General features: G+C 40.5%; 1 protein-coding gene across 3 annotated transcripts in view; it reads right to left on the minus strand.

Moving 5' to 3' along the window:
* pitpnm3 (PITPNM family member 3) overlaps nucleotides 1-26451 on the minus strand; it is a 96594-nt gene that overhangs the window by 18571 nt on the left and 51572 nt on the right. For all 3 annotated transcript variants that reach the window (XM_085379552.1, XM_085379553.1, XM_085379551.1), the window contains exons 4-10: nucleotides 17830-17900; nucleotides 17467-17687; nucleotides 8950-9139; nucleotides 6857-6979; nucleotides 6170-6351; nucleotides 1864-2021; nucleotides 1466-1636 (exon numbers count right to left, since the gene is read on the minus strand). In XM_085379552.1, the coding sequence (XP_085235678.1) occupies nucleotides 1466-1636; nucleotides 1864-2021; nucleotides 6170-6351; nucleotides 6857-6979; nucleotides 8950-9139; nucleotides 17467-17687; nucleotides 17830-17900 (1116 nt within the window). The remainder of the gene's footprint in view (nucleotides 1-1465; nucleotides 1637-1863; nucleotides 2022-6169; nucleotides 6352-6856; nucleotides 6980-8949; nucleotides 9140-17466; nucleotides 17688-17829; nucleotides 17901-26451) is intronic.

A 26451-nucleotide genomic window follows, 5' to 3' on the forward strand; every position in this document is an offset into this window, starting at 1 on the left:
TTTTGAGTCTGCATTTGGGTCCTCCATCCCTGCCTGCGTGCATACAGCCATGACAGTTTCTAATAGCTTATTCCTGTTTTTAATGAAATACAACAATGCTGAAGTCTTTGTTTATTTATTTTTTGTTGCCTGACATGCAGCTTCTCACAGGAAAGGACCCACAGAGAGGACAACTGCATTGAAGTTCCAGCCTTCAATCAACAGGCTGTAGCCAAAAGAAGCAAAGGTAATTGGAGAGTATGTATGCTGGGTGAGTAATGAGCTAACTGTACAGCGGTGCAGCAGAACAATCTTCAAAAACATAAAGCAATTTTTTAAAAAGGAATCTCAAAATTAAAACAGGAAATAACAGAAACAGAAACCCAAAACTATGACAGGCAGGGCAGCCAATTTTTGACTGCCATCTCATATGTGCAACAAGACTCGTGTGAGTCACACTTACTGATTTTTATTTTAGTGTAATGCCGAGCATTTCGTCAAATATTTGTCAAAAATCATAAACAAACATGTACATCATCTCTGTTTGTGCACAAAATTGTTTTTTGTTCACTTGTGTCCCAGCTTTTCTAAAGGGGAAACAAGTGTGACACAGAAACTGATAAAATTACATGCATGTCTGGTTCTAAATAAACTGTTTCTGCTCTTTTCTTTCTTAGTAGTATACCACTTTAGGGTTTCTAATAAAAAAGGATAGTTGAAAGCAAAATGGAAATTAATTTTCCCCATAACTGAGTAGACACGACTGACAAATCTGCTCTTAGTTCAACATATTTCTAAAGCTTGCACTTCAATAGCAGGGTATACAATTTTCTAAAGCCTCACACCAACCCACAAAGCCTTATCTTCATATCTCTTCCCGTAGGCTGTTAAAACAAGCGATCAGTCCTTGTCCTACTTTCTCTCAGTAATGTAGGTGGATGGAGAGAAAGGGGAACCAGACGATGCATCATAACTGCTGTTAAGAGAGAAGCTTTATGTCCCAAGAGTGGGCTAAAACATGCACCAAATAAATCAGGGACTCATTATGGAGTCCCTACAACCAAGAATCCCAGAGAGATTACAGCAGTGCTGTGCCAGATCTAACAGCTGACTACCTCACATACTGTGACTGATCCTCAGAGAGAAGTGTCAAGCCAATGGTACTCCACCACAAGAAGATAAAGTATAATTACTTGAACCACAGGCTTTAGGGGGCAATTTCGGTTCTGCCTCTATAGGACAAAAACACACAGATGGGATCAAGGCTCTCTGTGTCCTGTATAAATGTAAATGGGAGAACTCACACTGCTAAGTCACTGAGTCTCTCTGTAGTCAGTCTACCCCTGTAATCCAGTCAGAGTAACAGAATTCAAACCAGATTTCATGAAATTAGAAATGAGAAAATAGATTAAGCAATGAAATATTCAGGAGCAGCAGTCCTCCCATATCAGCAAATTGATTTCCAGGCTTAAATCACTCGGCCTACCTATGAGCACCGAACGTCCATCTCCAAGAGGGTAGCGTTGGTAGCGTGGCACAGCAAATGGTGGCAACTTGTGGAAGAGAGGCTGCAGTAGCGGCTCCAGTCTAGAAGCTGAAGGATCCGAGGGGTAAAACAGGTTGAAAATCTGAGAGCAGGCTGGACGAAGCTGGCTCACTGAGGGTCAGAAAACACAAATGACAAGCATGACCATAAGAAAGGATTTCAACCTGAGTCAAGCGAGCCCTTTGGATAAGTGAAGTGATAAAAGCAAAGTGAAAATCAGTTCACCCTAACCCAGTGTAAACTGTTACAACGTTTTCATAGAAAAACAACATATTGATTGTATTAAATTTAAAACTACAGTACTTAAATACATGTTTTGCATCATTTCTCCTTCTTACCCTGAACAGCGGGCAGCACAGTGCGTCTCATGGCCAACACTAGGCCCAGCGGGCAGCCCAGCAGGAAGCAGTCCGATACCTCAAAGTCAAATCTGCCTGGGTTCAACACCAGACTAGTACTACTGCCGCCACGCACCTCCGTTCCCTCCTTCATCAAACTGGAAGTTTAAAAAACACAGACATAATATACATCATTCATACAGGCAACTCACATTTAACATAATTCAGTACAAGACAAAAATATAATTAGAGTTCTGACATCTAGGATCTGAATACGCAGAAACTGGGGAGCGATGAGTAAACATCCCCCCGGCGCTTAATGCTAAATGCTCGGTTGGTGGAAGGGGTTGAAACAGCAAACAGTGATGGAGCAGCACCGACATCTCAGAGGGGGAGTTGGGAAATTTATAGCTTGAATGGGTCGCCAAATTGGGAGCGAGCGTTTGTTATACCACTCGAAAACAGAAAGACATGTTACATGTGAATGATGTAGTGCGGCCCAATTTGTCTGCCTGATTTAGCTCCATCAACACCACCAAGCTTTTTTCCCCTACTAACTGGTTCCATGGTCTAAGAGTCCAAAGGTGTACAGTGTATGCCCTTCTCTCACCTGTAGTTTTTCCATTTCCCTCTCTTTCCTCTGTCTTTCTGCACATACCTCCATTTATAGGTGTTTGTTTCTGATCTCTGGCTACTTGCCTGAATAATCAAACATGCTCAGTGCTTATTCTCTCATACAGAGAATAAATAAGAAAAATGTCATTCAAAGTTTCCCTTTAAAGTACACACTTGTATTTTATATAGAGGACTTATAAGACTCATGTATTTTATATTTCTATGCTTTTTTCTCATAAAACATACTGTTCACTGTATCCACACATATCCAGGACACTTTTACGAGTGCTTACAAGCCTTTAATCCCTTTAAAAATTGCAAAAAAAAACCCCTATATTTACTATGACATGTTTCTATTTCTTTTGGGTTTGTGTGTAGGGGGGTTTCTTGCCCTTCCTCAGATGCAGGGCAGATGGTCCCCCTTTCCAAAGCCTGAGGCTCCTTCCTATTAAAAGAGAGTTTACTGCCTACTGTCAGCAAATGTCCCGCTCAAAGGGAATTGTCGTATCTAAATTAATATAAGGTCTCCGCCTCAATACGTAAAGTGCCCTGAGATGACTTTTCCTGTTATTTGGTTCCAAAATAAATTGAGCTAAATTGAATCACCATGCTATCTTCACGCTCACATGCACTAATTCACAAGCTCTTCTTTGGCAAAAAATGTTACTGAATTAAGATAGTGCTCATGATTCACAGTAGCTAAATGGAAAATGTTATTAAATGGACAAAAATACACAGTCCATCACTGGTGTGTACATAACATTCAAACAAACGCTTCACCCTCTTAACATAGATTAAGGTACATTCATCACTTTTAACATCTCTGCTTTCCATGAAAAATATGAGCAAGTAGGAAATTAATACAAAAAGATCATTTTAATACAGATTTCTGGCGTGTGTGTGCAGGATTCAGCTAACATGATGACAAAAGCTGGCAGTGTAGCAGGGTTATATGTGCAATAAGACAACTTAAATGAAAGTAGAGGTAATCCAAAATCTCTTATGGTGAACAGTTGAATGTTGGAGCAGTTGACTTGTGATCCTTTTTCTTTGTCCACATTCAAATGTAGGCTTGCATGTTTTAACATTCTGGGGTTGTTGCAAGCCCTGGGCCTAAATGACTCAGCCAGAGCAGCTTTTCACCCGGTCTTCACAGTCTGCATCACACTGACAGTTGTTTGAACAGCCGAGTTGGTCTCAGACAGAACCCACTGCTGCTGAATGACGAGATCCATTTGCTTACCAGCAAGCCAACATTTCCCATCAAGTCCTACACAAAGAGGACGGATTAGCCAACAGTCTCCAGCCATCCTTAAAAGCCAAATCAATAGTGCTTTGATTGCTTTCTGATTCTATTTTTAGCTTTTGTCTTCACACACACGTGCGCGCACGCACACACACACTTGACTTCATTCACAAACAATACACACAAATCTGTATTTACCTGAATTTGCTAATATAAATTCAAACTGCCTTGCAAACATCTGGACACAAAGCATGCCCGTCTTAAATGTAAATGCATCACTCAGCTAAATGAACTCTATATTACTGCATATCCTAAAAATCTGTAAAATAATTAATGGTACTGAAAAACTAATTAATAGCCATACTTGCTGGATATCATGACTTCCATTCAAATTGTTTGCCATGTGCAGTGAGTTTATTGCTTTTATTCTTCCTCCCCTCACCAGCAACCAGTCGCGTCAGATGGCCGTCCCTCCCTGAGCCTGGTTCTGCTGGAGGTTTCTTCCCGTTAAAAGGGAATTTTTCCTTCCCACTGTTGCCAAAGTGCTTGTTGATAAGGGGTCATATGAATGTTGGGTTTTTGTCTGTATGTATTATCGTAAGGTCGGCCTTACAATATAAAGCGCCTTGAGGCGATTGTTGTTGTGATGTGGTGCTGTATAAATAAAACTGAATTGAATTGAATCCATGTTACAACTCTAGGCAAACGTAAGAGATGGAGTGTGGCAGTTTGCAAAGAGATTTCAATGATCAGTGGGCCTAAAGATGAAACGTGCAAATTCATTGAAACGTTTTGTGCGAATTTCTAACATTTCTGCACACACATTAGTGAACTACACCACATCCACATCTTCACTTTGTCTTTGTTTGCAAGAAAATTCATTGCTACAGAAAATAATTCCTGAAAATTAAAAGAAAGCACTCTTGTTTGTGTGTGATTCATTGAGAATTGTTTACACAGTAGAGGTACCCTTGGGATTTGGATGACTAAAACACTGAATATATATTGTTTAAATACATTTTCATGTTAAATTTATTTCTGCTGTCCATAAGATGCTGGAGTGTGCTATAGCTCAATGAGTGTTATTTGGCCCTGTTTTTATAGGAAGTGAAACATTGTTTTTGTTGTTTAGTGGCTGTCCCATTATTTTTTTAAGATAAATCTGACACACATCACATTTGTGGTGGTGTTTTTGTGTGAATGGTTGACATTTTATGAGACCTAATGAGTAATGAACGCATGCTGTGTCATTACTGTACTAAACAGATCTGACACTGATGCCTCCACATCAAGCTAAAGCACCTCTGATTCTGTGATGGGCTAGCCAGCCATTCTCCAAGCAATCTTCACATAATCTCATCTTTTTCTGAGTAGTTTGAATAAATAAGATTTACATATGTTAACAATGTGTTTTGGTGCTTTTTTGTTGGAAATTGTGTCTGTCTACATATCATTGAAACTGATCCAAACAAACAGAGACATCTATGGTAAAATGAATGGTAAGCATAGCACACCCTCCTGGATTTCCACGTGAGAAATGTCGTGATCATTTGTGCATTATCTCAAGGGCAATTTTTAGTCTGGAATATTGCAAACTACAGGGTGAGAGCCATCAAAAGGGCAATTCTCAATTGAGGAATAATGTCCATGCAAGAGGAGATTTAATAAGCCCTCATGGTGACTGTAGGGGAAAAAAAGGCAGACCCAGGCGAGGAGCTTAATCAGGAGTGTAGAAGCAAAAAGTGAGAAGGGGCATTGATGTGAACTATGTGGCATAACTGTGAATTGATGAGATCCTATTTTCAGTGTGTCTGCTTAATGGTGTAAGCCTAGTAGAGCATGTGATATGCAATGGGAACACTGGTTGCTTGAACTAAGTCAACATGGCAGTCGTTCCCCCTTCAGGCCCCAGTCATATTCACCCGCAGTTCTCAGTCTCCATCACAAACTGGCTGGCAGAGGTACAAACAGGCTATTTATAGTCCAGCAGACTATAGACAGGTAGAGAGGATGTGCAGTCAAGCTGTAAATATTGATACAGAACAGGGGTGACACAGGGCAAAGTATTCCAGACAAACCTGGAAGAGGGCCAGCACACAACATCTGGTTAATCATATAAAGCTGTAACATTGCTGATCAACAATGGCTGCCCAGCAGATACAGATGTTGAACAATGAATAAAATTATCTTTTATGGTGTATTATTTTTAATATCACAATATTGATGAATGTTATGAAAACAAATAAAGAAAACTAGGGATTAAATGGCTAATGGATAGAAAAAATGATGCAAAAGAAAACAGCAAGTCAAAAAGGGCCTGTCCATTTTCAACATTACCCACAATCTAATACTAATAGATACTATCTTAAAAAAACACTTGGTTTCACTTTATTAAAGACACTTAATTTCTTTAGTTGTGGGTTAAGTTCTTTTATCCTGTTTCACCTGGAGAAAAAGTTGTGCTGGCCAGTGGACGAGGTGTCTCCATCATAAGAGTCGCTCTGTTTACGGCTGAGTGGTGGGCCGCCCTGGCCTTCGTTGGGAGCGGAGATGTCAATGTTGCTTTTGCTCAGCCTCTTGCTAGAGCTCAAACCCGAGCTGGACTCCCCCAGCAGGCCTGAGTTATCCTGAGAAAAACATGCAACCTACTATAAGACCTCAAGTCACGACAGTGGTTACACCCCAGAAATTACACATAACATGATGGGACTTGATCTGTTTTCCCAGGTGAACAGTTAAATGGAGGAGGAGAAAACTGTCTGCAAGAGTGAGTCTATTAGATGTGAGGGGATCTTAATGGAAAAATAGGGCTGAGAGGAGGGAGGGAGTACAAGGCTGGGATCATGCAAGGCGTAGAACAGGGAAATAACAAGCTGCTTCAGGATGGCAGTTCGGCACAAATGTCATGATGAATATGTTACATGTACACTGCAGGAACTCTAGTCCTCAGGAATATTCAGATCTCCTTGAAATCCAGCATGGAGTACAAATTGTGACCCAAATGTATGACGAAGGCCCAGGAAAACACAGGTATGTAATTTTGATGTTTATTATCATACATGTCCAGAAAGTGTTTTGTTTCATTAGACGGTAATAGTCTTCCCTCTGCATCATCAGTGTCTGTGTCCCTACCTTCAGGCTCTCAGTGCTATTGTTCCTGCTGCTGTTGTTGGGGCTGCCAGGCCTCTGGTGGTTGCTGAAGCACAAGGCGTCAAAGCACAGAACACCACCCACACAGTCGCCCATCAGGCAAACCTGCACAGAAAATATATGATATAGAGACCCACTACATGAGATTCACTCAGTGATAGTAGAACTGGAGCAATGAATTTAGAAAACAACATATGTTACTGGAACTAGAGGGCATGACGCTGACTTTGTCTTAGTTTCTTATTGTATGCAAACAGAATATTGTAGGTACCACAAAATAACTGCCACAGTATGCCATTAGTAAAAGTTAGTATGCAAGGAATTTTAGTGTTTTGTAATTATGTAGTACATTTATCAGTGGACAGCAATAATAAATGTTGTTATGATAAAAAATAGCAGGTAAAAGCTAATAAAATAAAAATTTAAAAAAGTTGCTGTACAGCATTATTCTGCAGCTGTTTCACTTCTGTGAGCAACTCCTCAATTTCCCTTGGGTATTGCATTGCCCAAATATTTTTTATGGAGAAAACATTTCCAAGAAAAGCATTCTCAAAGATACAGTTTATGCAATAATTAGAGGCCCCTCCAAGTTATAATTCTCACTCAGGTATATTGGGAATTTGGACAACTAGAATGTCTCCAGTTACATTAGTTTGTTTCAGTTCTGCTAGTCTTTCATTTCCTGCTTTACTTTCTTGCATAGTTGTCTCTGGTTAGTTGTGTCTTGTTTTGAGTTCACAACCTCACTTGCTTCACTGTCTAGATTAAGCTTGCCTGACTCTCATCGCCCTCCTGTTTCCTGTTCTCTGATTACCTCATATGTACATGTAGGCTTATCCTCCTCCATTATTATCTTAGGGTTTGTTTGCATCTCTCTGTATTATTTTTTGAATTCAGTTTCTGTTAGTCTGCCTTTGGTCTTGTATTTTAGGATCTGTCTGCCAATAAATAGGTTTTTGCTAATCGGGCTGCCATGAAGTCCTTTTGTCAGCAAATTGGTTAGTTTATGTACTCCCAGTCAAAAATCTGGACACACTTTGAATTTGTTTTTCTTTTTGTTTTGTTTTTTGTGTGAGTTTAGGTAATACGTCTTTTTTTTCTTGTCAATTAACCAGTATTTAGGCAATTCTGTGACTACAAAAGTAGCATCTGGCTCAGCAGCAAGCAGTAATACTTGTCACACAAATATCCTTGCACTTTCCTTCTGTATCACTGAATACATCAGTTTTACCAATGCTTGTTTTCAGTGTCTTTTGGAGTTGAAGACATTGCAATTAGTCTGCAGAATTAAACTGAACACATCAATTTATATTATTTTATTTTCGCATCAGTCTAATGATGTTAAAAATATGCAGTGTTGGAACTTGGTAATTACAACAATAGTAATTACTAGGAGAGAAAATGCTGAGAAAGGATGCCGGGCAGTTTTAGACATAAAGCAGGAGTAGAATAAATTATGAGCTTAAACACAACATCAACAAGCATACAGCATACAGTATTGACACACACAAACAAATCAAAGATTAACAGGCACTGACATCACTATCTTTATCATAATGGTCCTTGCACTGTTTTGAGGATACTGACTGTTAATGTAGATGGCATTGCCCATTAGCTACATGTATTTACTATTTGTCATGCACCATAAAGTCCTGAGCATTTTCAATTTTTTACCATATAGTGCTTGAAGAACCGAATTGTAACTACATTTAAAATAGTTCACATATTTGGCATTTAAGGGCTCAAATCCAGTGTGTGAATTCAGGTCCACTGTGAACAGCATTCTCACAGATTATTTCCCCATTATGAGATACAGCCCATGACTAAGAGCCTTGTAAGTTGTTATGTAGAACTAAAAGAGGAAATGTAGTCCAATAAACATTCAAGATCTGGTGCTCTCTGAGGGTCTGAGCACCCACAGTTTCCACACATTAGAAAGCCCACTCAAAAGCAATCTTTGCTCCATTGACTTCCATTAAATGGCCTAAAGCCCATTACTAAATGATGAGAGACAAGAGAGTAGCAGTTCCCCTCGCCTCTCAACGCTTTTCTAAATAGAAGAAGGCACTACAGACCTGACCGCTGAACCCTTGACCGTCTTCTGACTGCAGGAAACTGCGATAGACTTGGTTGGCCCGGTCAATGATGGTCGCCACAGCATCCTGGTAGCGTGGAGAGACAATGGCGAGGAGGGGAAGGGCAGCAAGAGGCAGGTGGTCTACGCTGCTGGACACACAGCTCTCATCATAGCTGTACGGGTTGAGACTGGAGGGGGTGATGGTAGGAGGACAGGAGGGAAGAGTTTAAAGAGGAATAGATGGATGAAGAGCAAGAAGGAAGATTTCATAATTATTTCATACCTTAAAAGGTTTTTTTTACCACTTCGTAAAACACCGGCGCAATGGATTTTTTAATGTAGAGAACCACTTTTTTTTCTGAGGTTTTGATGTTTGGGGGAGGCCTGAAAAAAAATCAAGACTGATGAAGTCTTTTGGAGCTCAGTGACCTGTCTTCTATTTGTCACTGTTTGTTTCTACTTCATGACGGGCCTCAAGGACAGCCTAGCTGATTTTTGATAGCTTGAACACAACTTAGTTTTGTCTTATCTGGACTATAGATATAGGAGAGGGTATACAAATAATTTATATACACTGTAGGGATTGGATGAAGATGCTTCTTATAACAGCTGTGCTTATCTCCTTGTCATGTAAGAATAAATGAACAAAAAAGATTAAAAAACAAAGAAGTTAACGATGTCTAAAATCAAAGCATCATCAAGAAAAGTTCCTCCAGTGTTATGTGATTATTCCACATCCATTCATGGCACACGATATCTGAATTTAGCCCAGGTTTTTCCACAAAGCTTGTGTAGGCATAAATGCATTTGTGTGTGGTTATGTGTTTGTGTAGGCAGGCAAGGTGAGAGGTAGAAGAATCTCTAGAAATAAAAATTATGTAAACAAGCAGCTACAGCAATGAGAGCAGAGTGTGCATTTTTACTGAGCGTGCATGCGTGCACACAGATCAGACGGAACACTTTTTGTGACAGCGTGGGGAAACAGTAAAAGATGGCATTGCCCTGCACTGTCTCCTTGAGCTGCACTTCTGCCACCATCCATCAGCTGCTCTGATTACAGAAAGAACCACCAATGCCACACCAAGGCTGAAATTCCATCAGCAACCACTGATAATTCACAGAAGTTTAAGTTGTGTTTTTTTTTTCTTTTTAAGTTTTCATTACATTTTTGACAACAGTTTTTGGGTACATGCAATTGCTCTACTGAGATACGGGTATCAATTATAATGACAGAGGGGGAAAAAAGAAAGAAATCCTTTGTAATGTATTCGCTGTTGCTGGAACGGTGCAGCTATCCGCATAACAACAGTGTCACTCCCTCTACAGCGGCCGCTGTGAAATATTCAGTTCAGGCAACTGCAGCACAGAAATGTCAGGATATTACTCAGGAGCAAGGCTTGTTGTGCAAAAACAGAAGAAGTAGAAGAAGAGCTAAAAAAAAAAACATTAGTTCACCTCATAAATTGAATCAACATAAATTGTTTATCCACTGCTTGTTTATTGAGCTTTGGAGGTGAGAGAAAAGAATTCCCAACATCCCAGCTAAGTACCACTGTGGGTTTGGTCGAAGCCTTGTAGGGCCCTGATCTTATTAAAGTCGTGTTAACAGATGTTCCTCTCATACACTCACAAAACACACTTGCTTTTGGAGAAATGCAAAAAAAACCTGTGATTAATATTCCAAACACAACTCTACCTCTGAAGAGGTTTCACAAGTCACACGACAGGAACAGAGGTTTTACACCTGCTGCACTGCTCCACAAATGTCAGGTGAGACACTCATTATTTGTGTTGTATAATTACTTGATTATGCAAGCGCTTGTTAGTATTAATACCATGGAACAGCCACTGTTTTACCTTAGAAAGAGTGCACAAATAGGATTTGTTTGTATGTGCATGAACCAGACTCTTCTCTATTTTATAAAAACATCCTTGAAGGCTGCAGGTTATTCTCTGCACAACATCCATTCTTCTAATTAATGTCAAGCAATTACTACAATCTTTTTTAAGACAAACATGTGCTTTGAAACAGGGTTTTGCTATCAGACCATCCAAATCCGATCTGTATTTATTGGCTCTAATTAATCATAAAAATGATTTGATTTCCTTTCCGATGTTGGTGATCAATAAAAACAGAGCTGTGATATTAGGCGAATAATTTTGAGAGCAAAACTGACACTTCTGGTTCTTTGGTTCTGGATTTTACAGCTCAGTATAGTGGTGGATGTAGACTCCTAATTAAGAGCCTAATGTAATATAGCAGACCACAGGAATGATGAACTTGGTATCAATCAAACAGCAATGAGATGGCTGATAATTCAAATGTACCACTTGGGAGGCTTTTTGCTCCTCAAAAGAGACGCACCAGCATCTCCCTGACTGACAGACGAGCGTGCCTCATGTCGCTGTGACGTTTCTTCCATCATTATTTAAATTCATGAGTCATGCACTCACGAGCAGTGGCATTTACCTCGTTCAAATCTCCGAGCTCACGTTCAAAAAATGTCAGCTAAGAATATACGAATATATACGTAATATCTGCATGTAATGAAAGCGCATGACTCTGAAGACTCCCATAACAGGAAGCATTTTTTTAAATGGGTAACATCATATCATATCAGCTGTAAGGTTATCCTTTACATTCGAAGTGAGAGAGGGTTTTTCATTTGCCTGTAATTGCCATGTTAAGTTACTTAGTGCCACTTACAATACCCTGCTATACGTACTGAAGTCTTCCTCGACAATTCATAGTAATGTGATGATGCGATGATGAAGAGCTCCACGAACAAAGCGCAGAGACGATAAAGCCAAGTAAGCCAATTAAATCTCGACCCAGCCTCATCGCACACAGCATAACCTTGAGACAGACTTTGTTATGCTGCCCTTCAAACCTGTCGCTTCTCGCCACATAACGGCAAACTGAAAAACTCTGAAGTCACTCAGATTTCCTGCCTAATTGCTCTCCCAATTTCTTAATGCCTGGCTTAGCACTGCATAGCATTTACGCCATTAACATGAACAGCAGCAGCACTCTGCTGAGCCTTATTAATTAAAGAGAGGGGGCATGGAAAGAGTATTGGCATGTCCTCAGTCACCAATGGCCAGAATAATGAGCTTCTACCCACCAAACAGAGGTCATTCTCCCTGGAGACGGACAAGTCAAAATCCTTGCAGCTGCCCTCGTTTGGCCTGAACACTGATGGGTGTACAGTGGCACTGAATACATTATATTTTACTCTCCTGCTGCTCAGATTTTAAAATCTGAGATGCTTCTATTTAAATTGAGGCTGCAGAGGAAATCAATTTGGGAGCATTTGTGTTGCTGCTGTTAATTGGATGTGCCATGGTGCTGTAATATACGTTCAGAGAGCTTTCCCAACTCGTTCCGTGTGGGATGTTTTTTTTCCAACTGTGTTTATGGATTACGCATGTGTTTCTGTGACGCTCTGCTCCTCGTCAGCACTCCAAGGTATGTTCATTAGTACAGTGGAGCTAATAATAACTGCTCTGAGCCTTGTGGGACACAGTAGCTCTTGTACACACAGCAACAAGAAAACTGAAAAACATGTTTATTCTCTATGGGAACCTTATATGGTACACAAGGAACTACCAAACGGAGTCCAAGGTTTGTTTGTTTATGTGAAAGTTTCTCTTTGAGGCGCTAAGAGGTTTTGCCACCTCCACTCCGTGGTGTGATTTTCAGCCAAGTTGTTACCCAGAATGAGAACAAATTACCCACACTGCAGTAATTCCTTTCTGTGTGGCTTATTCCTAAGATGTTTATATTGGCATCCAAATAAATGAGACTCCAAACACCCACAAGTTCAGCACTATCATTAGAGAAAACACTGTTAAATGACAAAAGTGCAGTTGACTGAGTGATGTGCCTTCATGTTTGTAGGCATCCATTAATCCCTACTGACCACACATATTGTGAGAGTATATTAAAGACCTAGAGCCATCTGCCCAAAATAAAGTTTTATATATTTTCACTGCAGATCAGAAATACATATCAACTTCAAACTGCTATCAGGCAATTGTAAAAAAGATTCAGATAAACCACTGCAGATGTATGTTTCAGTATCTGGTTTGCCTACATTAAAGGACTGACAAGTTGTTTTTTGTCAGCTACAATATGTATTTAGCATTTAGTGTGTATTAGTCATACTGACATGTGTTATGGTAAAAACAGGTTAACCTATAAAACAGTTTAACAGTGAATGAATGAATAAATTGAAATGTACATAAAAGTAGGGAATTACTATTATTATTTATATCAATAGCAATATATTTGTCCAATCTAATCCTGTAAGGTACTACAGGTACTGACGAATAAAGAAGAAAAGCTAATCTTTTCTCACTATACAAATACATGAACTTTGACGCAAAAAGTGTAGTTTCTCAGTGTCTTCTCTCCCCATGACAGCGAGAGCAGCAGGGTGTACTACAAAGCAAGATCACTGGCTTAGTGAGCCATGTAGACCTTAAAAGCCAGAGTTTCACCTGGCTGGATCACCATGGTAACTCAATACATAACCTAGTTCAGAGTTTCTGTTTGAAATGGGCTGGAACCTTTTTTTTAGTTTATTAACAGTAGGATTCGCAATAAATAAAGTGTGACATAGATTCCCTGCTTCGGTTTCAGCAGCACATACTGTGTGTTTTACATTGTCTCTGGAATTTCCATGTATTCAGCTGGTGACCCAGTAAGTGGATACATTTTTATGTTTGTCTTTTTAAATCTGCTGCTGAGCCTTCTTTTTTCATACTGCTGGAAAAGCAGCTAGAGCACAAATTAGAAACTACAAAAACATTTGCTGCGACGGAATATTAGGGGCACATTAGGGGAAAAGAATATTGTTGATCATTTTGAGAATAAATTTGAAGTTTCAAAGTCGAAAATGTATTTTGAGATGTGAAGATTGCCGTTACTGTTTCACAACAAACTGCCATGGCTGCTCTACCCTTTACAAAACCGTGTTTAAATGAGTTGGTGAAACAAACTGATCAGCCACCTTGTGATAAGACATACATATCTGTATTGCACCAGGATATCACCATTGATAACCTTTCATCTGTCCATTTCAAGCCATTCCCTTTTGTGATAATCCACTCGCCTGCATTTGTGTTTTTCTGCCTGACCACAAGCATCTTTTCAAAACCGATTCTGAAGTACGATTTCACTAACTCAGAGGGTCCAGCAACCGTGGCAGTTTGTCCTGAAACAACAACTGTAATCTCCATATTTTGACTTTTTTCTCAAAACTGAATTACGATTTTAATCTTGAAACTTCAAATTTATTCTCAAAACATTTATTTTTCTTAATGTGGCACTAATACTCCTTCCTAATTTGCAAGCTGTTGGATCAACAGGATAAATTTTACTTTGATCTGACAGCAAACTAAAGATTTTCACACGTGAGACAAAGTTGGAAATGAACACACTGAGTAACCTTTAATGTTTGTGTGTCTGCAGTCTTAATCTCTCATGTTAGAAACAAACAGCAGCACACCGAGCAGAAAATAAGTATAATAACTATTTATTTCACCTGCACTTGTAATGATCTAATCAAAAGGTTAAAGATTTTTTTTAGGAGTATTACTATCTTGTATTATTTTGCAGCAGCAGCATCGGATTTTACTGTTATTTTTCTAGATCTTTAGAGAGCTCTATCACCGGTTCTTCAGATGATGCATCTGAATGGAGCAAGCCCTTAATTCTTAAGTTTTATGCAGAAAAGTCGAACGATGTGTCTCACGCTCACAATTACGTGAGTGAGCACAGTCTCTGAATCAAAAAAGCCTGAGTTAACAAAGAATGATGATAGTCACAAACGTGGTACTCATCGTCAATTAAACTTTGATCATAACAGAGACAATAACAATAATAAACAATAAAATAACAGAGAATAAATGTATGACACATGAATAATCCTAAATGTATTGGTATGTGTGCGTAAATTGTTTCTTTAGTTATACATTTCTCCATCTCTTAATTTTATTTAATCATTTATTTATCTCCCAGCAAAACAGCTTTGGTTGACACACTGTTGCAATAAGAATTGTTTTTTAAGCAAAATTTCATGCGTGCCTGTGTGTCCACACGCTTTCAATTACAGACAATCGAGACACGCAGCCATATAACTCAGTTCCGCTCTACTGCAATGGGAAACTGTTGTCATGAATATTTTATCTCTGGATGTGGTGAAAGCAAAGCAGACGTCAAGCTGCTGAGCAGCTACACAACTCAAATCTCTTTACACTTGTCTTGCTTCCAGTCTGTACCTCTCTCCAGCTAGCATCAATCACAACGCCAAACAGAAGCCTCGACTTGACTGCTAAACACATTCTTTCAGCCACGGTGACAAGTCAAACAAAAAATATCCTCGGCATATAATTGGGGAGCCGTGAAAACAAAGTGACGCTGTCAGAGGCAAAACTGTTGACCACTGGGACATGTGACATTAAATGTAAAATGAAATTATTAGTTACGCTTAAGCAGCCGTCTGAAAAGTCAGCAGTTCAGACTAAGGAAGGAGAAAGTCATGCTTTTGCCGCCTATATCTCCTAAACACCATCCAGCAGCTTTCCATCAATTTCAATTGCAAGGAATAAGAGCTGTGAGTGTTTATGGAGATGTTTAATATATCATAAAGAAAGAGTCATCTGCTAACGTCTGTTCATTACCATGTTAATATAACAATGTCTACAATTAACCCCGCCCCCTTGAAACTGAAACCTGAATGCAAAGTAACAGTAGCTAATTAACCAAACAGATCATTGCTTGGAGAGGCCTTAGAGGAAACTGTATGAAGTCATTTAAGCATTAATTTTATCCACTAAGAAGACACCTCTACTATTAAAGGGGAGCTTTAACAATTAGAAGCAACATTTAAAAAGTTTAGGGGTTATATTTTCCACATGATCACATGCTTATGGGGCCTGAGAAATGCCCTGAGCATGCTAATTAAGACAGAAGTGTGGCTGACCTTCACCACCTGAGCAGCACTGGGCATTAATTCCTGCAGACATGCACATTCTTCAAGCATCTTCTTCAAAAATACAGAATTAATTGCTCCTTCATTGTAATTGAAGCTTTCAATCAAAATAGGAAGAAATTAAGATAAAAAGCTACAGAAACAGGACAATTACCTTATGGAGCACTTGGCTTTTTCCCTTTGTTTTCCTTGTCTAAAGAACCGAGCTGGAATGCAGCTTACTACGGGCAACAAATTACAATGTGACAGCATGAAACTGCTCAGCGTCATGCCTCATAATCATTGACTTATTCATCAGCTGACAAGTGAAATCACAGACTCCTAACTCTCTCCAACACACTTAACTCCCGTGTGTAAACTTGGGCAGGTTGTGAGAGTAAGCCATGTTAGCTGTCATTCATTTTTTAAATATGGAAAGTGGACCATGAGTGTTCATGTCTCACTCATAGTCCATCCAAATGTTTACGCATGTGAAAGAAAGAAAGTTAATGCAATAGCATTAGCATTAACTTTTCTTCAAGTTACATATCATTGATATGAGGAACTTTGGTTTATTAGTGTGTCAGTGACATCTTTCATTCATTCACTAGAGTATGGGTGTGTAGTGATATTAAACATGTGACCCAATATCAGCTGTTCAGGAAACTTGTGGGTGAAGCAAGAAGACAAAACTAAATAAACTGACTATCTGCTAATATTTATACTAATTTTACTTTTGAAATGTAAATTTTAAAGGTGTTCCAACTCATTCTAATGCCTAATGCACTGACAAGCACAGGACCTTTTACAGAGTTGTCATTGATTTACCGTCTGCAGCGACAGAATCAACAAAATAGCTGATTATAAAATCTGGTGTCACTTTTCCCACAGTGTTCATCCATTCTACTTAACTTCATATCATTTTAGATACTTCATATCACACTAAGGTGTTTATCAGAGCTGCCTGAGGCCACTAGTTCATGTTGTCCTCCCATCCAAGCAGCAGAAGGCACATTATTCTATTTAAAGTGTGAAAGGCTGTGTTTCCACATAATTAATTTCCGACAAGAAATTGTACTGGCAACTGAAAAATTCTGGTTCACTGAAAGGGATAACCCTAGGAGTTCTTAAAAGTGCCTTAGCAAGGTCTGGGTCACACGGAGCGTGAAATACAGCTTTTATTCTCATTCAGTTGTGAAATTCGCTGCACGGGCGAACATCACTCTTTCCAAAAATATCTCCTCATTTGATACTTGACTTCAGCTAATATTTTGGCATATTTCTTTTCCTCGGTCTTTAATTTTCGGTAGATCTGGAAGCGGTGAAGGCCACAGCACATGATTCACACCATTTTCACAGTTATCAAACTATTCACCATGCCTCTGTGCCCTTCTCCAGTTATGTTTTGCCATTGATCTGTCACCTGTGTGGCTAAATATGAATGAAAGAGAATTAAATCATCTGGATTTTATCCAGGTATGCAACACTTTAAAATGTCAAGAGTACATGAGGGCGTGTGGTTTAGCATCAGCACTTACTTGGACACCAGAGAGAAGGCTTCAGCACATACAGCTGGACATGGCACCAGCTTGATCATCACGTGTTCGGCAGCAGCTTGGAAATGCGCCCGCGTAACCTTGTCGAGCACCGAGGCCAACGTGGCCACATCGCCAGCTTTTGTGCTGGGATCTCCGCCCGCTGTGTCCAAGATGTTTCCCCCATGCACCACAAGTATTAGCACATGGGTCTTACATTTTCTCTGCAAGGGTGTTGAAAAGGGACACGTTAAACAAGGGAGTGAAAGGGAGAGAAAAAATAAGGGCAACATTTTGTGAAAGGGATGAGTACTCCTCCATGTTATTGGCTACTAGTGAACAGAGGCTGTTTTGTAATGGTCCTACCTCTGTATCGTCCACTCCTTCAATGCTGCTCTGAGGGGCACAGCGTGGGCCTCCCAGCTGGTACAGACCCTCTGTATTGCATGAGTAAAGTATAGGGGCAGGAAGTAGCAGCAAGGGAGAACGAAGGAAGGAAGAGAGACAGAGAAAAGGAAAGAATGGGTCACGGCAGGAGATACTTCAGCCAGACACACTAATAACAAAAGCATAAACGGATATTCATTAGTGAATATGGTCAACATTACGAAAGCCTCTTCATCTCTCTCTATTTCGACTTCAAACTGTGCAGTGGTTCAATATGCCCTGAGGCTGAAAAACATGTTTATTCTCTATGGGAGCATGAGATTCAGAGATCAGTACCAAACAGCAAACAGTAGTTTTTTCTGTGGCAGCATCTACAGCAAAGCATCACGTGAGACGCAGAAAGAAAGATGAGGGCACAGTTTGTGTTTTGTTTTTTTAATATCCACCAGTATCTCTCCCTCCCTTTTGAAGGTGCAGCATTTCTTTGGAACCTGGCCAAACTCATTACCCTCTCCGGAAGCCTCTGCATGCTGTGTCATCCTATTCCTGAGCTCTCTCCTGTCTCTCTATTTTCTCTCTCCCGGCTTAAGGCCCAGCTCTGTGCTCTGCTCGCTCACTCGCTCGTTGTTTATTTGGCCCCCTCGTCTGGGACTGACTGTCATGGGAGGCTCACAGACTCATGCACCGTCGGCTTCCTTCTACCCAGTTCCCAGCCCACAGCTTGCCTCCAACTGCCTGCTTGTCTAGAACAGATCAGCACACACAGGGGACTTAGCATACTGCACTATTTTAGTCACAAAGTAACAGGAAATCAATGGAGTAAGTTTTTTGGGTTTTTTTACTGAAATAGGAAAGTAGGGTAGAAAAGTTCTTCCAAAAACCTTGAAATATTTTAGCGTGCAAACACTGCCGAAGAGCAAAATGTTGTGGAAATTGACAGCAAATACAAAACCTCAGCTGCTTGACAAGATGATGGCTGTATCTACTTTTTGATTATTCATTAATGTGTCAAACATGAGGCCACTGATATAACAACAGGTGAAGAGTGAAGAACAGTCTGGATTCAAACCGAGAACTTTCTTGCTTTATTGTCTGCACAAAATAATTAAAATAAGAAGTAACTGTTGACTTTTCAGTTTCCCCAACCATTAGCACCATTAGCATGTCAAACAAGCACATAAAGCTACCGACACAATTCTCAACAGCTTTTGTCTTTATTTAAATCCATCATTTTAAGCTTTGAAAAACTGTTTTGTTTTCAAGACATGCATGTGTCTTAATAAAATTATGAACACCATTTAATTAATGGAACTATTTAACATATTACTGTGAAAGCTGGTTGAAGTCCGGACGGAGACACAAATTGAGGCTGTGTCAAGAAGGGGATCCAGAATGAAACTCTGCCAGGTCAAACATTTGGCCTGGCATTTGGCCCTATGGCAAGGGAGTGACTCACAAACTGACATGAATAAACCAAAACCAAACTTTTATTACACAGAAAGAAGTAATCACAAATAGTACAAAAAGTCCAGAACATACATTTTAAATTCTCAACAAATACAATCACAAATACAGAGGAGGGGATATTACCAGAGAGCCAGACACCAGGAAAACTGATGCTATAAACACAACAAGGACTAATTGGGGGAGTGGAAATACCTGGGATACAAGAACCAGCAAAAAACTAATCAAGGACAATGAGAGGTAAAAATGAAAAGCAGACAAAAAATTCTCAGAAACAGCCAGAAAACTCAAAATAACCCAAAAACCTACAAACCATAACAATTATGCTTGATAGACGCAGACCAGAAATCTTCTGGTTTAAACCTGTTTTGGTTCGCTTGAGAGAAATGATGGAAAAACTTTAAGAGTAATGACTCACAAAAAGCTCTACACTCACTTTCAGCAAATAAAACCTGAAGACATCTTAAGGTGAAACCACTCGAAAAATCTGACCATAGACACACTAACAGAATCACTTGGAACAGTGTGCGAGAAATGAAAATCTTGAGTGAAACCTGGAGAAATTGGAGCAGTACCAAAAAGCGGAAAGCTGAAATAGGTTTCATTATATGTTCGCAGAATAATATCACTGTGGCTGAATGAGTGACATAAGATTAATTTGGCTTGGGGAAAAGGAAATGTTGCAGTGACATCCAAAGCAGTTTAGATTTTTGATGTCCTAAAGAGAATAAAGCCAGCGGATCCTGATTCTCTCATATCATTTACTGATTAAACTAGATAGGACAATGACATTGCATCCAAAAAATGCCAGTATAAATAAAACCTACATCTGAAACATGAAAAATGACCTGGCTGCCAATGGGCAGCAAACAGCTGCATTCAGCAGGTTGTAAAGAGAAAGACGAAGGAAAGATCAGAGCTTCACTCCTCACCTCGTCATTTGTGAAAACAGCACACATGCTGCGCTCCTCCTGGCTTCAACATTAAGTGAGGCATTTGTCTGATATGGGTGCAAACTGGCAAAATCATGTTTCTGTTGGCGCAGCTCAGTGGTATAAACTTGCCTTCCTGTGGCTAAAGCTAAACCATTTTCTTCCATCTACAGCAGACTTTTTTGCTGCGGGGGTGGGGGGATTCTTACCATCTGCGTTTCTTTTTCATTTTCTTGTGTTTCTTCTCTCAGACGTCTGAGTCCCCCCGGTCAATATGGGCTTTATGAAGCACATATTGATCTAACCTAGAAAGCACCCAGTGGGAAGTTGACAGTGCCCTAGTTCAGTGGCATCGTGGCCATTTCCAGTGGCTCTAGGCCCAGGCAGGCACACACTAACAGCAGGCGAACAGAGTGCGTCAATGCATCTGTTGTCATACTGAGATATTTCATAAGTTATCTATGAGAGACGGAAAGGAAAATTGAGGGTTGCGAAGATGAGAACAGGTCTACAGAAAAAATCTCCAAGAGCTGAAAGTGAAAGGTTGAAAATAGTGACATATTGATCTCTGTCAGGATGCCCCTTGTGTGTCATTCTGTCAGTGTAACTATGATTTAAAATGTCATTGTCTATAAAATGGTGGCTTCTTTTTGTCTCATTTATCACCTTGGATTTAGCAGATGGAAGGAAAACAAAAGCAGCAGGATGAGACTAACTTCCAGACAACAGAGTTATAGCTTCCCCAGGGTCTATGAAAATGGCAAAACGCACTCAAAGTTTCCTGTCTGTTGGAGTGTGATTCAATTCATTAGAGTTCCAGTATCATGGTGAATTATCTGTGTTCCTGCAAAGACGCGAACAGAAAACAGCAGCATTTTTCCTTCCCATCTTTGATTGAACAAGATACACTATAGACTCAAGAAGCAAGACAAAATGTGTGACACAGAGCAAAGCTCCATGATGTACTAAACAGGTGTGGGAGAATAATCCACAAAGAGTGTATTAAAAAACAAACATTTAACTTAAACTTGCAAGTGCATTTTCAACATAAAACCTACACTGACGTATTATGACTGCATAGAATCTTTAGGGTGAATGTTGCAGGCGGTATAACGTTCGGCACAGCATCGCTAGACTCTTTCACGTCTCTGTCACATATTCTCACTGTGAACCTGCCCTCACCTGTGAAGAGAATGGGTTCCATGTTGCACACCTGCCAGGTCTGGTGTTCTCTAGCGAATGTCAATCGAGCTGGATGATACATGGCTGTGTGAGCAGTCCGACTAAACTGATTCTAGCCGTTTAGTCAGAAAGATGGACATGAATAGCCGAGTGGAGGTCATGTTGGGGTGGCTGTAGCGTAGAGCAGGTCACCTACTAACTGGAAGGTTGGTGGTTTAATCCCTGTCTGCTCCAGTCTGCATGCCAAATATCATTGGGTGACCCCATGTGATGCATCCATTGTAGTATGAATGTGTGTGAATGTTAAATGGGTGAATGAGGCAGTTGTCTAAAGCGCTTTGAGTACTCAGAGTAGAAAAGCGGTATATGAGAACCAGTCCTTTAACCATTTATCATGTTGTAGGCCTCCGTCAGTGCTCCTCCTGTTTCCCCTCACATAAAGGAGCTGATTGCTGGTGCCCTTCTACGGCCTTGTCCAGCTCATCTCATGTAATATTTCTTCGAAACTCTTGAAACTGTGCTGGGAGACACAGCTGAACCTCTTGCAACGTCACGTATGAATGTGCCATCCTGGAAAAGCTAGAGTACCTGTGCGACCTGAATGAACTGCATGTACCATCTCATACTACCAGTAGCTACAAGAACACTAGCAGAAAAAACACCTGTAGCCCAAAACCTATAAAATCCTGCCCTTCATGGGCGCCTATCTTGTTGCTTCTCCCTGTTATCACTTTCATTTGCACCAGAGCAGCAGAAACCGATTCGTCCTTCGGTGATCTGGGTCAGTCTTCCTAAGTTTAAATGACTTTGTGTTCTACTGCGATGGTCGAACGTTCCCTGGACTTTTGAGGAGTGTGATTATTTGAAAATGAATAAAAATGATACATAAAAATGTCAGATGTCAAATATGAAAATGTAAATTGAAAAGCTTGATGGAAGGGTATTTTTTCTGAAAAAAAAAAAGCTCTTAAATAAAGAATACCATCCAGAGAAGCTGTGCTGCTGGTTGGTGGCATTTATTTGTTATCACTGGAGTTGGTTGTGTGCCTCACAAGATACAGATTTCAACTTATTCAGGATGCAGCTGCTCAAATTCTACCCAAGATCTGCTGGCTATGAACTGCTTTCAGAAAACATTTTAGGATTTTCCTCCTGGTAGATAAAGCTTTTAATATCTTTCTTTCTCTCAGTCTACATTGTTAATAGACCCCTCAGGTCACAAGATGTTTCTCTCCTTCACAGATCCAAATCATTTCAACATTTTTTTGTGGCAAAATTTAAGCTGCTGAGAGAGACATTTATATACATGAGGCAAATAAATCATGCGTAATTTTGTAAGTCCTCACTATGTGTTTATTTGGATGAATGCTGTCTCGTAACTGGATAAACAAGCCCCTCTGACCTCTGGCACAGTATAGGCATGCTAACAAACTCAGCCATCTGTTCAGCGCCGCTGGCATCAGGGTCTGCTTTGTTGCCCTACTGAGAAAATACTCGAGGGGACCCCACCAGTCCTGCTGCATGACAAACCTGCTGACTGCACACATCAGCATACACACGCACACATCCCATACGACTGTGAAGTTTATATACACTGACTGCAACCATCAAATGCACTCACAATCTGTGCCTAACAATCCCAGCTGCTCCCAATCTACATGACATGGCTGCTGTACAGCAACACACGCTAAGGCAGAAATCTACAGCACACAGAAGTGAGGACGGAGAGGCAACTTAGTACTCACAACAAAACCCAAGCGTAGGAGACTTTGAATTCTTTGAATATAATCTACTTATTATTCTGCTTAGAATTTGCATTTGTATTATTCTGCCAAATCCAAAGGAAAAAAAGTTTACAAATATACCCAGAAATATATCGAAATATGCTGATAATGAGCAGCATTGAAGACCAGTAAACAAGTCCACGACTAGTGGGACAAATTTAAGTACTATGTGTACTTTAGGCATGTGCATATACACTGGATCCATAAGTATTTGATCAATGACACTTTCTGCCTCTGTACGTTACCACAGTGGACTTTCTAGTACAGGGTTGGACTCCCTTTACATTCAGAACTGCCTTAATTTTTCATGGTATGGATTCAATAAAGTGCTGGAAACATTCCTCAGAGATTTTAGTTCATACTGACATGACAGCACCATACAGTTACTGCAGATTTGTCAGCTGCATATCCCAAAAGTTCCCCATTGGATTCTGATCTGGTGACTGTGGAGACCATTTTAGTACAGTGGACTCACCATCATGTGAATTGGTGCACTATCCTGCTTGAAGCAGCCATCAAAATATGGCACGGTGGTCATAAAGAGATGAATGTGGTCAGCAACAATACTCAGGTAGGCTGTGCTGTTTAAACAATGCTTAGTTAGTACTAAAGGGCCCAAAGTGTGCCAAGAAAATATCCCCACACTATTACACCATCAGCAGCCTGAGCCATTAATACAAAGCAGAAAGGATACATGCTTTCATGTTATTTATGCCAAATTCTGACCCTGAGAGCTGTGCAGATTTGGAGCTGACAGCAGCCATGTGACGCTATCCAGACGAATATTTCCATTTCCTTGTTAACTGTTAAAACATGCATACAGTCTTACAATGATGCTCAGGGTAACAGCAACAAAAAATAACTTTATTGTTCACAAAACTCAATATACTGTATGCTGTACTCTATTTTTTTCATACACTGTTAAGCTCTTATTTTCTTGGAATGTTAAGTGGCAGAAACGAATGCAGCTACATGCCACATAAACATTTATGGCAACACCCAATTAACATTTCTAAGCAGTAGAAATCTATGTGGAGCTGAGTGACAGATGTGGTGTACTGCTTGGGTTTCTTCCTCCTTCCTATTTCATATCTTCGTTCTCGCTCCTGCTCGCTCTTCCTTTTACCCCCCTCTCCTTCCCCCCTCGTGGGGCTCCAGGCTGCGACAGTGTTGTCTGCGTGTGATTATCTGTTCCCCATGTGCGATCGCACAGCCTTTCTTGCTTCATATCCTGTCAGACAAGCATGCTCATATGCACACATCTGCACACATACAGATAAACAATTTTCACAGGCGTGAAAGTACAAATAGACACAGAAATGGAGACACAAAGGTGCCTTTGTTAACAAAAGCATTATAACAACTGAATGCCTTTAGATAGATAGATAGATAGATAGATAGATAGATAGATAGATAGATAGATAGATAGATAGATAGATAGATAGATAGATAGATAGATAGATAGATAGATAGATAGATAGATAGATAGATAGATAGATAGATAGATAGATAGATAGATAGATAGATAGATAGAACTTTATTAATCCCTCGGGTGGGTTCCTCTGGGAAATTCGATTTCCAAAAAGCACAGCACCGACAGAAGTTTCAGAGTTACAGAATATTATATATATATATATATATATATATATATATATATATATACACACACACACACACACACACACACACACACACACACACACATATATAAATACAGAGACAATATAAATAAAATATACGAAGGGGATAAATAGAATAAATAGGAATAAAAAATAAAAATACAAGTGAATGAATTGCACATTTCGAGTATTGAGGTCTATTGCACTGTTGACTATTTACAAAAGTATTGCACAAAAAGGTATTGCACAGTGAGGTGAAGAGGCACTACAGCTTAGTTGTTCCCCCCTCCTTTGTCCTCCTGTTTCCCCTCCCTCTCCCCTCCAGAGAGGAGTTAAACAGTTTGATGGCGTGTGGGACAAAGGAGTTTTTAAGTCTGTTAGTTCTTGTCTTGGGGAGAAGCAACCTGTCACTGAACAGACTCTTCTGGTTGTTAATGGCCGTGTGCAGAGGATGCCCAGCATTGTCCATAATGTCCATCAGTTTCTTTAGTGTCCTTTTCTCTGCCACTGTCACCAGAGTGTCCAGCTTCATGCCGACCACAGAGCTAGCCCTCCTGATCAGTTTCTCCAGCCTGGATGAGTCCCTCTTTGCTGTGCTGCTCCCCCAGCACACCACAGCATAGAAAAGTACTCCAGCAACCACCGACTGGTAAAACATCCTCAGGAGCTTCCTGCAGATGTTAAAAGACCTCAGCCTCCTGAGGAAGTACAGTCGGCTTTGGGCTTTTTTATACAGGTGCTCTGTGTTGCATGACCAGTCCAGTTTATTGTCCACCCACAGCCCGAGGTACTTGTACTTGTTGACCACCTCCACCTCCTCCCCCTCTATCTGAACCGGCAGTGGACCTGCTCTAGACCTCCCGAAGTCCACAACCAGTTCCTTAGTCTTTGAGGTGTTGAGTTGCAGGTGGTTTGTGTGACTCCATGCGACAAAGTTCCTCACCAGACTTCTGTACTCCTCTTCCTGATCATCCCAGATACACCCCATGATGGCTGTGTCGTCTGCAAACTTCTGAATGTGGCATAATTCAGAGTTGTAGCAGAAGTCAGAGGTGTACAGGGTGAAGAGAAGAGGGGACAGCACAGTTCCCTGTGGTGCTCCTGTGCTGCTGACCACTGTGTCAGACGTGATGTCCTTCAGCCTGACGTACTGTGGTCTGTCGGTGAGGTAGTCGGAGATCCAAGCGACCAGGCAGGGGTCCACCTCCATCCTGTTCAGTTTTTCCTGAAGCATACAGGGCCGGATGGTATTAAAGGCACTGGAAAAGTCAAGAAACAGGATCCTGACCGTGCCTTTTCCCCCATCCAGGTGTGAGTGGGCTCTGTGTAGGAGGTACAGGATGGCATCCTCCACTCTGACACCCGCCTTGTATGCAAACTGTAGTGGGTCCTGGGCATGTTGTACCTGTGGTCGGAGGAGGTTGAGGAAGAGCCGCTCTAGAGTCTTCATAAGATGTGACGTCAGTGCCACCGGTCGGAAGTCATTCAGCTCATTGGGCCGGTTCTTTTTGGGGACCGGGACGATGCAGGATGTCTTCCATAGGGCGGGCACTCTCCCCAGTCGCAGACTGAGGTTGAAGACTCGTAGCGGCTCCCCAAGTTCAGCAGCACACGCTTTTA

This window comes from Rhamphochromis longiceps, linkage group LG14, assembly GCF_057381845.1.
Source record: "Rhamphochromis longiceps isolate RC_006_pf linkage group LG14, R_longiceps_female_GT1.1, whole genome shotgun sequence".
NCBI lineage: Eukaryota > Metazoa > Chordata > Actinopteri > Cichliformes > Cichlidae > Rhamphochromis > Rhamphochromis longiceps.